The 14,198-nt window shown below is 40.6% G+C and overlaps 1 protein-coding gene across 5 annotated transcripts in view; it reads left to right on the forward strand.

Annotated features, from left to right (window-relative positions):
* The window catches only part of EPHA3 (EPH receptor A3), an 853,173-nt gene extending 839,219 nt beyond the window's left edge, over positions 1 to 13,954 (forward strand). For all 5 annotated transcript variants that reach the window (XM_069204910.1, XM_069204911.1, XM_069204912.1 and 2 more), the window contains exon 17: positions 10,391 to 13,954. In XM_069204910.1, the coding sequence (XP_069061011.1) occupies positions 10,391 to 10,496 (106 nt within the window). In that variant the 3' untranslated portion in view covers positions 10,497 to 13,954. The remainder of the gene's footprint in view (positions 1 to 10,390) is intronic.
* Positions 13,955 to 14,198: the final 244 nt, after the last annotated feature.

Raw genomic sequence — 14,198 nt, forward strand, 5'->3', positions numbered from 1 at the left:
ACTGTGTTTTTAAGATCATCCCAGATTGCTATAAGTGCCAATTCAGTGCCTCTTCCTGGGTGGAATCCAGTTTGGTAGTCTGAAACTATGGAATTGTTTTTAATGAATTGTGACATCTGGGCGAATGCTGCTCTTTCTATCAGTTTGCCCAAGAAAGGACCATTTGCGATTGGTCTATATTTGTTGGGATCCTGCAGGTCTAGGTTTGTTTTCTTTAATAATGGACATATGTATGCCTTTTTCAGGTCTTCAGGAAAGGTTCCTGTAGTTAAAGAGTTGTTGATGATTCTTCTTACAGGTGTGGCAGCAGAAGTAGATAAAAGAATGTTCTTGAAGATGTGTGGTGGACAAGGGTCAGAAGGGCAACCGAAAGGCCTGCTTGCTTTGAACAAATCCATAAATTCACCTTGTGATATTTGTTTGAAGGAGTGTAGAGGCTGGGTTGGTTTATTCTTAGAGGGTATTTTAGGAAAGGGGTTGGTGTTGATGGTTTTCTTCTGTTTTAAATAGGAGTCCAGTGTGTCTGCCTTAGTTGTGTAATGAGGTGCCAGTTTGTTTGTGAAATCTTGAGTAGTGGATGACTTCCTTCCATGCATTTAAGTTTTCGAAATTCATTGAGAATTTTATAAAATTCTTTGGTTGCAAATTTAGCATTTTGAATTCTGTCTGAGTAGTACCTTTTTTTTAGCTTTTTTGATTGATGATTTGTATATTCTGTTAAGTTTGTGTAGCTGCAGTTTGTCTTGAATCTTGTTTGTTTTGGGCCAGATCTGCTGCAACCTTCTGATTTGTTGTTTTATCTTTTTAAGTTCTGTGTTTCTCCAAGGTGTTGTTTTTCTTTTGTCCTGTTTAGTTTTCCTGAGTGGTATTAGGATATCAAAAGCTTCCTGTAGCCACTCATAATGTTTTGGAACAGAATTAATTGTATTTAGATTTGTGTTGGCTGTTAGTTGTGTTTCTAAGTCATCAAAACTGAGTTTGCTCCATGGTCGATAGGTGCATGTGTGTAAGTGGGGTGTGTTGATTTGTGGTGTTTTATGTTGGAAAGTTATCAAATGGTGGTCTGACCATGAGATTGGCGTGATGCTATGAACAGTAAATAGTTCAGGCTTAGCAAAAATTTCATCTAGGATGTGTCCAGCGATGTGTGTGGGATTGTGTACAACCTGATGTATGTTCAATGCAACTAGGCCAGTGGTGATATCTTTTGAATCGGGCATATTGGGTTTGTCAAACCAGATATTTAGGTCCCCAAGAATGCATAGATTTGAGTATAATGTATTAAGGTTCGAGACTGTATCTAGAAAAGCAGCTGGGAATGTTGAGTTGTTAGGTGGAGGTCTGTAAAGGAGTAGAAAGTTGCAGGAGGAAGTTGGAGTAGGGTGGCATCTGGTGAGGAGGGCCTCACAACCTTGTATGGCAATGTTGTCTGTTTTACTGAGATTTATTGCTTGCTTGAATATAATAGCCAGTGCACCTACTTTTTTGCCTGAACGGTTTTGTGTGATGGTTTGAAAGCCCAGAGGAATGGCTTCATGCAACACTGGGGTTATGTCATCTCCCAACCATGATTCTGTTATGAATAGTAAGTCAGGTTGTGTGTCCGTAAGCAGGTCGTAAATGTGGTGCTTGTTTTTTTAGGGTGATCGAGCATTTGTGAGCTGGCAGTTTAGAAAAAGTGTGTTAGTGGGGGTGTTGTTTTGTTTAGGTGAGCAGTTTATTTTGAACTTGTAGCAGGTGTGTTGTTACTTGTGTTAACTGTGTGAGGGTCACAATAGTCATGTTATTCAATATGGTGTCCCTTTTCCAGCAGGCTTAGGAGGCATTTTGTTGGGTATGTGTGTGTCGGACTTGGTAGCTGAGAGAGACATGAAGAGTGTACTTTTTTGTAGGGAAGCGTTATTATATAGTAAAAAAGGGGATGCGAAGTTGTTAAGAGTGGCATTTAGTTTTTTTTGTTTGTGTCTGTTTAGTGTGGAAGAAGTATGGGTTGGGGTGGTGGGGGAACTTGTGGATCATAATGTAAGGCTCTAAATTGAACAATGGATGAGAGGCAGGTGAATGAATGTTGCTGTGTTGAGATGCTTGTGGTAGATTTTTGTGAAGAGTGAGAATGTAGGGGTAAAGATTGGTCAGGATTTGTATTCTTTGCGTAGTCATGAGGGTGGGAGTGGGTGTGAAGGAAAGTATGATGATAGTTTGTGTTATTTTGATGTGCTGATGTGTGTGGTCTGTATTGTTTTTGTGTAATAGTGGGAGGGGATGTTGATGTAATGGTTTTCTGTGAAGGGTTTGTATGTGAGTTACTGCTGTTGAGTGGTGTTCGAGTATTACATGGGGTGTTGATGTGTTTTGGAGATGAGTTTATGATGTGTGTAAGAGGAGATGGATGTGTGTCAGGGGAGTTTGTGTTAGTTGTAATGATTGGAAGAAGTAATATGTGCGGTGGAATATAAGGATTATGTGGTTGTGTGTAATTGGTGAAGAGAGGGGAAGGGTGTTTGTAGATGGTGTGTTGGAAGGTTGGCTTTAGGTACTGTCATGATAAAAGGGCATCTGGCGGAAGCAAATAGAGGATAGTGCTGTTGGTTTGTATGAACAGGGAGTGTGTATCTGGATGGCTGAAAGTAATGTACAATGTGGTTTTGTGTTGTGTGGGCGATGGCAGGTTGTGTTAGTGGGAATGAACAGAATTGTGTTTGCTGTGAGAATGAAGGTGATTTACTGTTGTAGTTGTGGTGGATATGTGTATAGGTGTGATATATGGGGGTTTGTGTTTGTTGATGAGACATTGTAATCTGTATGAGATCAGTTTGTGATGCAGGGGTTGGATGTCTTTGCTGATAATGTGTTTGCATGTTGATGGATGTGTAGAGAGTAAGGTCCTTTCTGGTCAATGGAGAATTGGGCAGCATTTCTGTCCTTAGGCCCGACCAGTCCCGAACAGGCCCAAACAGGCAACTGCCCTTGTCCTCTCCGCCCTTAGCCTCAACGCTGGGGCTGAGACGCCCTGAGCCCTAGGCTTAAAGAGCCCTACTGGCCAATAGAAACCTAGTCCTAACCCTAACAAATCAGATTTGTAATCCTAAATCGCACAGCCATAGGGAGACCCAACCATATTCACCAATCATACCCGTAATCCTGACAACCAATCACAACCCTAACCCTAAAACCAGGAGCCAATAGGAATCTCAACCCTAGTACCAATCACAACCTCAACCCTAAAACCAGGAGCCAATAGGAATCTCAACTCTAGTACCAATCACAACCCGAACCCTAAAAAACAGGAACCAATAGGAATCTCAACCCTAGAGCCTAAACCAATAGAGAGACCAACCCCAACAACCTATCAGAACACCATATGCAACAATCAATAGAAACCTATGTAAGGGCCAAGTTAACTGAAGCCCCACCCCCTGTGGGAAGGGAGGAGGGAGCTGCTGCTCTATTCAGAATCTCCTTGCATACAGACAGGCTAAATCCACAATTACAAGATAGCAGAGTCTGCTTTCCAGGTAAGGGAGAGTTTGTCGCACACTCAGAAATTTGGCTTTTTCAAGGCAAAAACAGGTGATGCAGACAGTTTCTGAACACAATTTAAATCACAGACACAGATTAAGCAGTCTCCTAAACACACTTGGGTTAGCCACTGAGGTGTATGTAGCATTTTAACTTAAAAAAGAAGGGGGATGCTTTATGCAGTCTTTTGCCACAAACTAGGAGGGAAATTTCAAACAGTCATGGCTAACAAACAGCACTTTAAAAGGCCAAGCTGCCGGAAACACAGAGAGTCTACGGTAAACAGGCACGGGTAGCAGTAGAAAACCCTTTTAAACAAATAATAGGATTTCCCTGAAAAGTCTGGAGCTCCTTACCTAGGTCTCCTAGGAATCCTTGATTACTGGGCTGTATTAGGGCACAGGAAAATAGCTGGGCTCACAAAATGGAGGTGGCTGTCTTGGGGTTCCCTCCACAAACGTAAGGGGCAAGGGCAGGTGTGGGACGAGGGCTCTGGTTGCCTGGGTCTCAGAGAACCAATCAGCAAGGCCCAGCCCCTGTGGGAAGGGAGAAACGAGCTGCTGTTCTATTCAGAATCTCCTTGGATACAGACAGACTGAACCCACACTTCCAAGCTAGCATAGTCTACTTTCCAGGTAAGGGAGAGATTATTTCATTATATAAGCATATCAAAATCAGATTATAAAGATATAAAATCAGAATCAGCAAGTTGAAACGCTGAAACAAATTCAATCTCTTTAGTATAAGGCATATATGAATTACAGTCACAGCAATGCGAAAACTATGAAATAGGAATTATCATTCTATAAAAGATTTCAGATATTGTCTATGCAATAGGAATTATAAATAGAGACATCTAGTTAAATTCTGGCTAAACAGGATTGAATTCAAGGATGTCTGGATAGAGAAACAACAGGTGTCAGTATTGTAAAGACATCAGTAGAAGGCTTTATAAAGTAAAGAATCCCCTGTTAGCATGCAGCTCTGCACTGTGAGGACAAAAGTTCTAAGAGGTTGCACCTCCTAAAGAATTCTCTAACAATGTGAACACTAAATGAATGTGCAAAGTTCCAGGAGAATCCATTTCATCTGACCACATCAGTGACACACCTATTATTTCTCCTTCTCACAGAGCACACTCTCAACATGGAGTGATCCCCCCCCCCACGAAACACTAACAAACAGATCAACCTTGATTTTCTTCTTCTCAGATAGAAAGTAATTGGCAGGTGCACCAAATCATCCTGTCTGAGCCAAGGTCTTCTTGCTTGGCCTCTCTATCTCTAGGACACAATACTTCTTTCACTAAGAAATGAAAAATGTGCACCAGCAAAGGGAAATCATGCAAAGTAAAGAGAAGACATTTCACACATGAAATATAGGTCTGTTTATGCTAACTGTTAGAAATGGGGTCTTTGGTTGACAGTGAGGTTACCCCCTGTCCAAGCAAGGACCATCACTCTAGTCAGGGTAAAGGAGAATCACCCTCAGCTAACCCCCGCTCACCCTTTGGGTGCTTGGTACGAGCAGGCAGGCTTGTTACAGAAACAATGTGTAAAGTATTTGTACCAACACACACAGTAACGCAGTGAAAACACTACAAAATGAAAGAACACAGGTTTAGAAAAATAGATAATATTTATCTAAACAAAACAAGACCAAAACAACAAAAATCCAACATACACAAGTCAAGATATGAACTTAAAAAGAAAAAGAGTCTTAAATCCTTCAGAAAACAGTGAGAACGCTGTTAGCGCACAAACATACTTGGGTAGTGCCAAAATAAAGCCACACAGGTGAGTGTGCATCGGAAAAGGCCAGTGATGCGTCAATTTCTCACTCACAAGCGAGACCGTATGTCGTACCGACCTGACTGGAGTAGCGATGCATCGATCCTGACGGGCACCTTGTGTGCGGGCAGGCTTTGCATTAAGTTTACGCGCCCACGGATGTTGTGGTCGCACAGTATTACAAAACTGCACTGCGTGGGATTTGCGTCATTATCAGCCTCCATTAGTGGGTGTTGCACATTGTTTCTCCAGCTGTGTTGCATCGATCTTCCAGCCGTGATATAGGTGGAGCGTTGATTTCAGCCACGAAGCCGGCGGCGTGTCATTTATAAGCCGCGTCACGAAGGGTGTCTTGAAAATTTCCCCGCACAGCAGTTTTTGCATGGATTTTTAGTTCTTCTCTGCCAGCTTTACCTTTCAAGGGCCCGGGAACCGGATAGGGCAACACTTGGAAGGGCAGGAGGCTCAGCAGAGAGTCCAGGTGCTGGCATGGGAAGTCTTTGATAGCCTTGAGACTTCAACAACAGGAGGCAAGCTCAATTCAAGCCCTTGGAGATTCTTCTCAAGCAGGAATGCATAACAAAGTCCAGTCTTTGCCTCCTTTCACAGGCAGAAGCAGCAACTGCAGGATAGCCCAACAAAGCACAGTCACAGACAGGGGCAGCACTTCTCCTCAGCTCTTCAGCTATTCTCCTTGGCAGAGATTCCTCTTGATTCCAGAAGTGATCTAATTTTCAGGGGTTTGGGGTGCTCTTCTTATACCCCTTTCTGCCTTTGAAGTAGGTCTACTTCAAAGAGAAGTCTCTGTTGTTTTCGAGAGCCTGCCGTGCCCAGGCCAGGCCTCAGACACAACAGGGGGTTGAAGACTGCATTGTGTAAGGGCAGGCACAGCCCTTTCAGGTGTAAGTGACCATTCCTCCCCTCCCTCCCAGCACAGATAGCTCATCAGGATATGCAGGCTACACCCCAGCTCCCTTTGTGTTACTGTCTAGAGGAGAGGTGCAAACAGCCCAACTGTCAAGCTGACCCAGACAGGGAATCCACAAACAAGCAGAATCACAGAATGGTTTAAGCAAGAAAATGCCTACTTTCTAAAAGTGGCATTTTCAAACACACAATCTAAAAACCAACTTTACTAAAAGATGTATTTAAAAATTGGGAGTTCAGAGACCGCAAACCCCACATGTCTGTCTCCTCCCAAAAGGGAATCTGCGCTTTAATCATACTTAAAGGCAGCCCACAGGTTAACCTATGAGAGAGAAAGGCCTTGCAACAGTGAAAACCGAATTTGGCAGTATTTCACTGTCAGGACATGTGAAACACATAAGTACATGTCCCACCTTTAACATACACTACAGCCTGCCCATGGGGCTACCTAGGGCCTACCTTAGGGGTGCCATACATGTATAAAAAGGGAAGGTTTATGCCTGGCAAGTGGGTACACTTGCCAAGTCGAATTGGCAGTTAGAAACTGCACATACAGACACTGCAGTGGCAGGTCTGAGCCATGTTTACAGGGCTACTTATGTGGGTGGCACAACCAGTGCTGCAGGCCTACTAGTGGCATTTGATTTACAGGCCCACGACACCTCTAGTGCACTGTACTAGGGACTTACTAGTAAATCAAATATGCCAATCATGGACAGTCAATTACATATACATTTTACATAGGAGAACTTGCACTTTAGCACTCGATAGCAGTGGTAAAATGCCCGGAGAATCAAAAAACAGCAAAAATAGAGTCCAGCCCACATGAACAACCTAAGGAACAGAGGCAAAGGTTTAGGGGAGACCACGCCAAGGATGCCAAGTCTAACACTAACTTAACAAACCACAACTAATATGTACTTTTAAACATTTGGTTAGAATTGTATTCACAAAGTTAGAAGAAACGCAAACCATGAGCAAAAACATCATGAGCACAAGAGCGAGGCTCCTTCCAATAGATGCTACACTGTGAAATACAAGTGTAAGTGTGAATGAGAAACACAATTTCACATTAAGTCTAAACATTTCTACAGCGAGTACACTTTCAATAATTTAATTTGATGCTTCACTTTACATTAATAAGTTTAAGGCACACAGTATATATGATGTTGATTACTCTATTAGATCACCTTTGTTATGTACGGAGCTGCAGCCAAAATCATGCTGCTCCACTAGAAACCCATTACATGCTACTCACAGAGTGCCACTGCAAGATTTAAAACATACCCTATGACCTGCCTACTCTAGCTGCGCCTGATGCCACTCTGAAATTAACTATGGAGGTGCCACTGCTTAATGATCCTTTTTTGAAGGGTATGTCTTGGCAGTGGTTTGTTTTCAGCCTGTATGTGGGGGTACACACACACACACACACCCACACACAAAGAGACACATACACACACACACAAACACAAACACACACTCGCACAGCTGTCATATGGGACACCTTCTGCCCATCCAAGTTTTTTAGTCATCACTGAGACTTTAGCTTTGTTTCATCCTTTCTAAGCATAAGATAAGAAATATCTGGTTGCTCAGTGCTTTTGGAGTTATTTAGAGGAATACGAATACCTAATAACAACAAAAGCCTGGGGGTGGCTGGCGGGATGTCATAAATCCACTTAGTAGCTCTGCACACCTAACCTTTCACATGCTTTCCCTCTTCTGTAAATTAGGCTTACTCTGCTGCAATGATAGTTTCTTTGAGAAGGGCTTCCACAACTTGCCGATGCTATTCTTGCTTTGTGCGTTTAGGGTAGCAGGGAATGATCACCTTGAGAACTGGTATTCCAAACAGATCAGCAGTATACTGGCCTGTCAGTGGACTGTTAATTGCATTACTGGACTTATATCCTGACAGCTTTGTGTTTGATTATTTTGATAAGGCAAAGGAAGGAGAACATAGGCAGAAAAGGAATAAAACAAGTGAGGGGGTCAAGAAAAAGGAGATGGAGACACGAACAAATGAGGGGGAAGGAAGATGAAGGAAATATGGATGAAAGGGAGAAAGAGCATAAAAGTAAGAAAACAAAAAAAAAGGAAGTGTGAGAGAAATGTCATAGACACGTCTTGGTTAGAGAAACAAAGAGAAAGATAGAGAAAGGATGGGAGAGCAGAAGAAATGTGGAGTGACGGGGGAAAGGAACTAGGGCAAAATGCAAAATATGGTGTATAAGCTGAAAAACATGTTGTAAATTGCACCATTTCAGCATTTCTGTCCACATAGTTGGTGGGAGACGTCACATTCACATTCTCCTAAACGAGAGCCCTGGTAAATAGTAGAGGACTGACCAGAAACAGTTTTAACTCCTTGGGGTGCTCTGCCCCACTTTTGCCTATGGATACAGACTAGAGATCAAAATGTCTGAACTGGCGTTTGGGAAGTCATTGAAGGGAGCATAGAATGGGGGAGATTTAGTCAAATTACTTGTGTCCTGTCTTGAAGTGGGCTGCCACATGTAGGACTGCTCTGAGAGGATATAGATGAACTTTGGGACTGCCAGAAAGGAGTGTAGTTTCTAAGTCGAGTCTGAAGAGCAGACATGCCTTGAAAACACATTTAAGGGTGTATGCTGGAAGGAGATTCTTGATTCCCCAAAGATGCTTCGCTGGATACGTGCACTTTTAGCCATGAAGGAGATATGGTTCTGGAGGTTGAGACATCTGTCAAGGGTGACTCTCAGAGATTTGGCATTCTCAGTGATTGAGGGCTGGCCATCCATGTCCAGGGTGAGATCCATACAGTCTTTGGATCAGCAAGTTAGCTTTCTTTGGAGAGATGAGAAGAATTTAGGTTTTGGCACTGTTTAGTTTGACGTGGTTGTTAGCCATCCAAGTTTGAATTCTATTCAGGGGGTTAGATATGTGGATGCAGTCTTTCAGGCATGAGACCTTTAAGTAGATTTGTGTATTATTGGTGTATAGGTAAAGAGGACTCCTGAGTTCCTGAGGATTGTGCAGAGTGGCTCAAGGTAGAGGTCGAAATGGGTTGGGGAGAGATTTGAACAATGCAGGAAACCTTGTTGCAGGCTGACTGGATCTGACATGGCATTTCCAATTTTTACAATCTGGGAGTGGTTAGTTAGGTAAGAGGTGAACAATTTAAGGACAACATCATCAGTACCCAATAAATACTTCAGGATGTTTAGCAGTGCCTGGTGGTTGACCGTGTAAATGCCAGGGAGAAGATGATAAACACAAATAGACATAAATAGCCTGTGTCTACAATGTGGAGGGCATCGTCCACAATTTGCAGAACTGCAGTATCAGTGCTGTGGCACTGACGGAATATGGATTGAAGGGGATCACGCCGTTTGTTGTCCTGGATGTGGGATGACAATTACTAGGCTACACAGCTTTCAAATACCATGCATAGGAGAGGCAGGCAGGTTGGAATTAGGGCAAAAGTTGTGTAAGTCATCGAGTGCAAAGATTGTTGTATTAGGAGAGGAGAAATTTTTCCCCTTTTTAGACAGTGTGGGAACGAGGCTTGATCCAACGATGAGTTAACCAGGGATGTCTAAATTGGGAGAAGGAGTTTGGCCAGAGCTTTACTGTTGGAGTCTGGAATGGTGTCACAAATGTGGTTGGAAGGTTTCATCTTTGATACAGTTTGAAGCAAATCTGCCTCAGAGATTGGAGAAAGAGGAGACCATGGCTGTAGTGCCCGGCAAGGCAGTACCTCTTCTGGTTTGTTGTTCACTTTGGAAGGAATTGAGATGTTAATGTCTTTGATGTTTTTTGTCAAAACACATAAGTTAGATATAAAAAGCCAATGGGTCGAGGTCAATGCAGCATGGAAGGAAACATTTTATTCTGATATTTCGTTGTTCCTGAATACCAGCACATGTTTGCACTACATTAGAATAATGAACCATGTCTTATGTGCTGCTCCCAAAACCTGGAGCTCTTTACCATCACAAATCCATTAAGGAGAACATCTTTCATTTTTTATATAATAAAATTGTTCTTGTTGAATGTTACTTTGAATTTCCCCCAAATTCCCTTATCTTGCCAGTGCAATGCTAAACCAGTGCAACAAAAAGACTGTGTTGGTACACTTATGTTCACCACTTGTGTTTTTCTGATTTCAGTGATATGAAAAAGGTTGGCGTCACAGTGATTGGACCTCCGAAGAATATAATTAGCAGCTTGAAGGCACTAGAAACATATTCAAAAAATGGCCCTGTTCCAGTATAAAAGGACTAATGTAAAACTCTCAGGAAAAGCAAAGAGGGCAGATGCTGTAGAAGGAGCAATACCAGCTGATTCAAATGTGGACACAGAGGACAGCATCTAACAGTGGGTAGAATCATGTGGAAATCTCATGCCCACTAAGACATTCAACTATGAGTACAGATGCCTTAAAACAAGAGCGAAAACATTTTCTATATTTTAGCGATTACAAATGGGTACTTTTCGTTGGGTGCAGGGACAGTGCAACTGGCGAATCCTGTAAAAAAGGAAAAAAACACAAAGCATTTGGAATGGAAAAAGATCATGACAATGGGGCTAAATATGATGAATCCAGAGACAATGAAGGTGATCAGATGCTATGGAGGTTCACCACTAGCAGTGAGAAAAATGTGTGCAGTATTTTTGCAAACAGGAACTCTATTATAGGGGCTGTTTTTATTTCAGGTACAATAAAGAGTGTTCGACATTTCAACATAATGCCCAGATTCATATTAACACTTTTGTATTTTGAGCCACAAAATGAATTCAGAACTATGTACGTAGTAATTCTAATGGCCTGAACTAAATTATGACAGTGCACAAGACATCACCAGGTATTACAGACAAATTATCATAATTTTGAAAAAATATGTATTTATTTTTGTTTTATTGTTATTTTTATGGTTCATGATGCTAGCATTGATGACTTGGATTTTTTTTACTGAAAGTGCCAAATGATATTAGCATCAATAAGAAATAACATACCTTATGTGCAAAAGAACATGGCTTGTCAAACACATTGAAAACACCTTCCCAAATACAACGAATCCAAGAAATGTAATGATTCTGTGGATCTTCAACTTGTTTGATATGTCTGTTATAATAGCATTTCAGATAAAAAGTGATCATTCAAAGAAAGGCAAATGCTTTCACAAGATATGATTTTCTTAAAGCATCTTTCATAAATAACTTTCATGCTTTCCAGACAAACATCAGGACATTTCTTCTTAAATGTTGGTTTCATCCATTGCAGTATTTCAGTGGTCTTGGTATTTGACTCTATTGGTGTAGAGTTTCTTTAAGAGGCACGTGGTCAGAATTTAAATTGTATACTTATTCCATGTTTAAGCAACTGATAGAAAATGGAACTTCAACCCTCTGAACCTTTCAAGGAAGCACCAGTAGTCCTAGATGCTTCTATGCTTTATGCCATATATTATCAGAACACACTGCCCATCTTTCTTGTCAAAACAAATCCCATAGTTGAATATTTGTTATATTAAGAAGTCATCCTGTGCACTTGTACAGCAACAAATGAATATGAAATATTTTGTCAAAGAACCCCAGTTTTCAAATACACCTGTTCAAATGCAAACCTGTTCAAATACACCAGTTTAAATGCAAGCCCGTAAAGCCTAAAGGTTTGCCAAGACTGTCCTTTCTGAGGATGTGGTAGATTTATTTGCATGTTGGTGGTCCTCTTCTACAATGTGGTAAAATAATACAATTTTGTCCTTAAGGATAAAGAAACAATTCTGGTGTTTACAAAATGGTGGGTCAAGTATTGCCATCAAATGTCTTATTCCACATCATCCAAAAGATAGTATATAGTTTGATTAATATTTTGCCACTCTTTTGTATAAATTTAGCTCCATTTGAACTTCATTAGTAAAAGCATGTAGTCCACTCTTACCCACTATTTGTCAATGACAGCCTTTCATGGCTCTCTTGAGTTCAGTTTAAATCCCACTTTTAAAAATATTTCCACAGTACTTTGGCTTAAAGGCCAAAATGCATTAATGTGAATTTACATTTTACATGAACATATGGCATTTCACCAAAGTGGTAGCACAGGTGATATCACCTGATGGTATTATGGGCCAAGAAATCATTTGAACTTTGACTATAGTTTCATCACACGAAGTGGATTGACAATACATAACCTCAGACCCTAAAGAAAGTATAGATTGAATGCAAATAATTCATATTTTCAAAGCAGAACAAACAGGGGCACGGGTTACAAGTGCAAGCCTACTGTTCAAAGACACAATCCCTTGTCACACCTAACTTTCACCACAACCTTTATTTACTGATCAACACAGTATCCCTGGTACCTGTCAAAGGAAAGGTCGTCACAAAAGCATCAGTATCTTAGCACCTATGGGTCCTAGAGATTCAGGAGATTGCTAATTCGGCAGCCAAGAAGCTGTGCAAATATAATCAATAGTGGTTGTGATTGCACTGCATACACTGGCAACTTCTTAATGACTCTTGATTTTGGGTCTTTCCACGTAATACATTTTTGAAACATTTCCAATGTGGTTGTAAACACTTGTAGATAACTTTAAACACCATTAGGCACAATCCCTGGCGGTCTTCCTTCAAAGAACCATGCCAGATATTTATTTTACTGGTCAGCCATCTCCTACATGTCTTTGTGTAAATGCTGCACAGCAAGACTTAGAGTTCATAGTCTTTAACCCAGGTTATGACCATATGAAGGGAATGGTCACTTCAGATACACAAGAGAAGATGTAAGAGATTCCACAATTAATCTATAGAGCCGTACATGTCAGTGCAATCTAGAATGGTTAGACTTATACAAGAATAAAAAAAAAAATCTATTCGGCTTGAACTTAAAAAAATCAGAATACAAAAAAATTGCAAATGCAGACACAATCTCCTTGTTCATGTTTTAGTGCAGTTTTTACCATCTAGTCTGAAGATCGATCACCTTAGAAGAAAAACAGGGTCATTGTTAGTAATAATTTTCCCAACTTCATACATTGACATGTAGATCACTCTAAATGGTGGTTTGGAAGCATTTCAGTGCTATCTACCCATTTTGCATTTGATAATGGTTTATCTGACCAAAATCCAGGGCCAAATGAGCAGTGTCTGTCACTCCATCTTGGACATCTTAAGAAGCGTGATTACTATGCGTGTTCCTCCCACAATCTGAGAATCTTCCATATTTACATATGAAGAATTATTTTCTTTAGTCAATGAGGCACATCCTCATACCTATGGATTTGGGTTATTGATTAAGAGGACATTGTAGATTTTTGTTTATTACTTTGTAGATATGTATACAGGACTATGTATGATTCTTGACTGTGGATAAGAGGTACTAGGTGCTAATGGCCACATCATTGCACAGAGCCCAAATAGGTTATTCACACAAACTGCATAAGCAATGGCATTCACAAACTCATATATCATGAATTCTGAAGTGTATCAAAAGCTTAAATTGCAAAATATTTATTTAAGTTCACATATCTATTTTACATGTCTATCTTAGCATACAATAAATCACATATAAGTGTTAACCAACCAGCAATGCAAAATACCTTTGCTTTAACTTGTTATTTGAAAACATTGCCGTTTTAGTATACATCGTGCAACCCTAGATGGCCTCTTGCTAATGTAAAATGATTTGTAGTGGAAACATTTATATTTTTATAATAAACATATTGAAAGTATTTTTACAGAATTGAATGAGGAGGTGATTGCTTTGAAAATGTTAATGATTCAAATTTCATTTTTTATTGTACAAGCTTTTCTAGTTTTACACAATCCGACATCCATGAGCCATGACACTTTGCCGTATTATCATCGGTGGCCACATAAATGTATCCTGACCAACTGCTTCAGCCAATCTTATTATTAAAGTTTGCAGGTTACTAAAATTGTAGAAATTCTAAAATATATTTGGACTATTTTCAA

Source organism: Pleurodeles waltl, chromosome 8 (assembly GCF_031143425.1).
Source record: "Pleurodeles waltl isolate 20211129_DDA chromosome 8, aPleWal1.hap1.20221129, whole genome shotgun sequence".
Lineage (NCBI taxonomy): Eukaryota > Metazoa > Chordata > Amphibia > Caudata > Salamandridae > Pleurodeles > Pleurodeles waltl.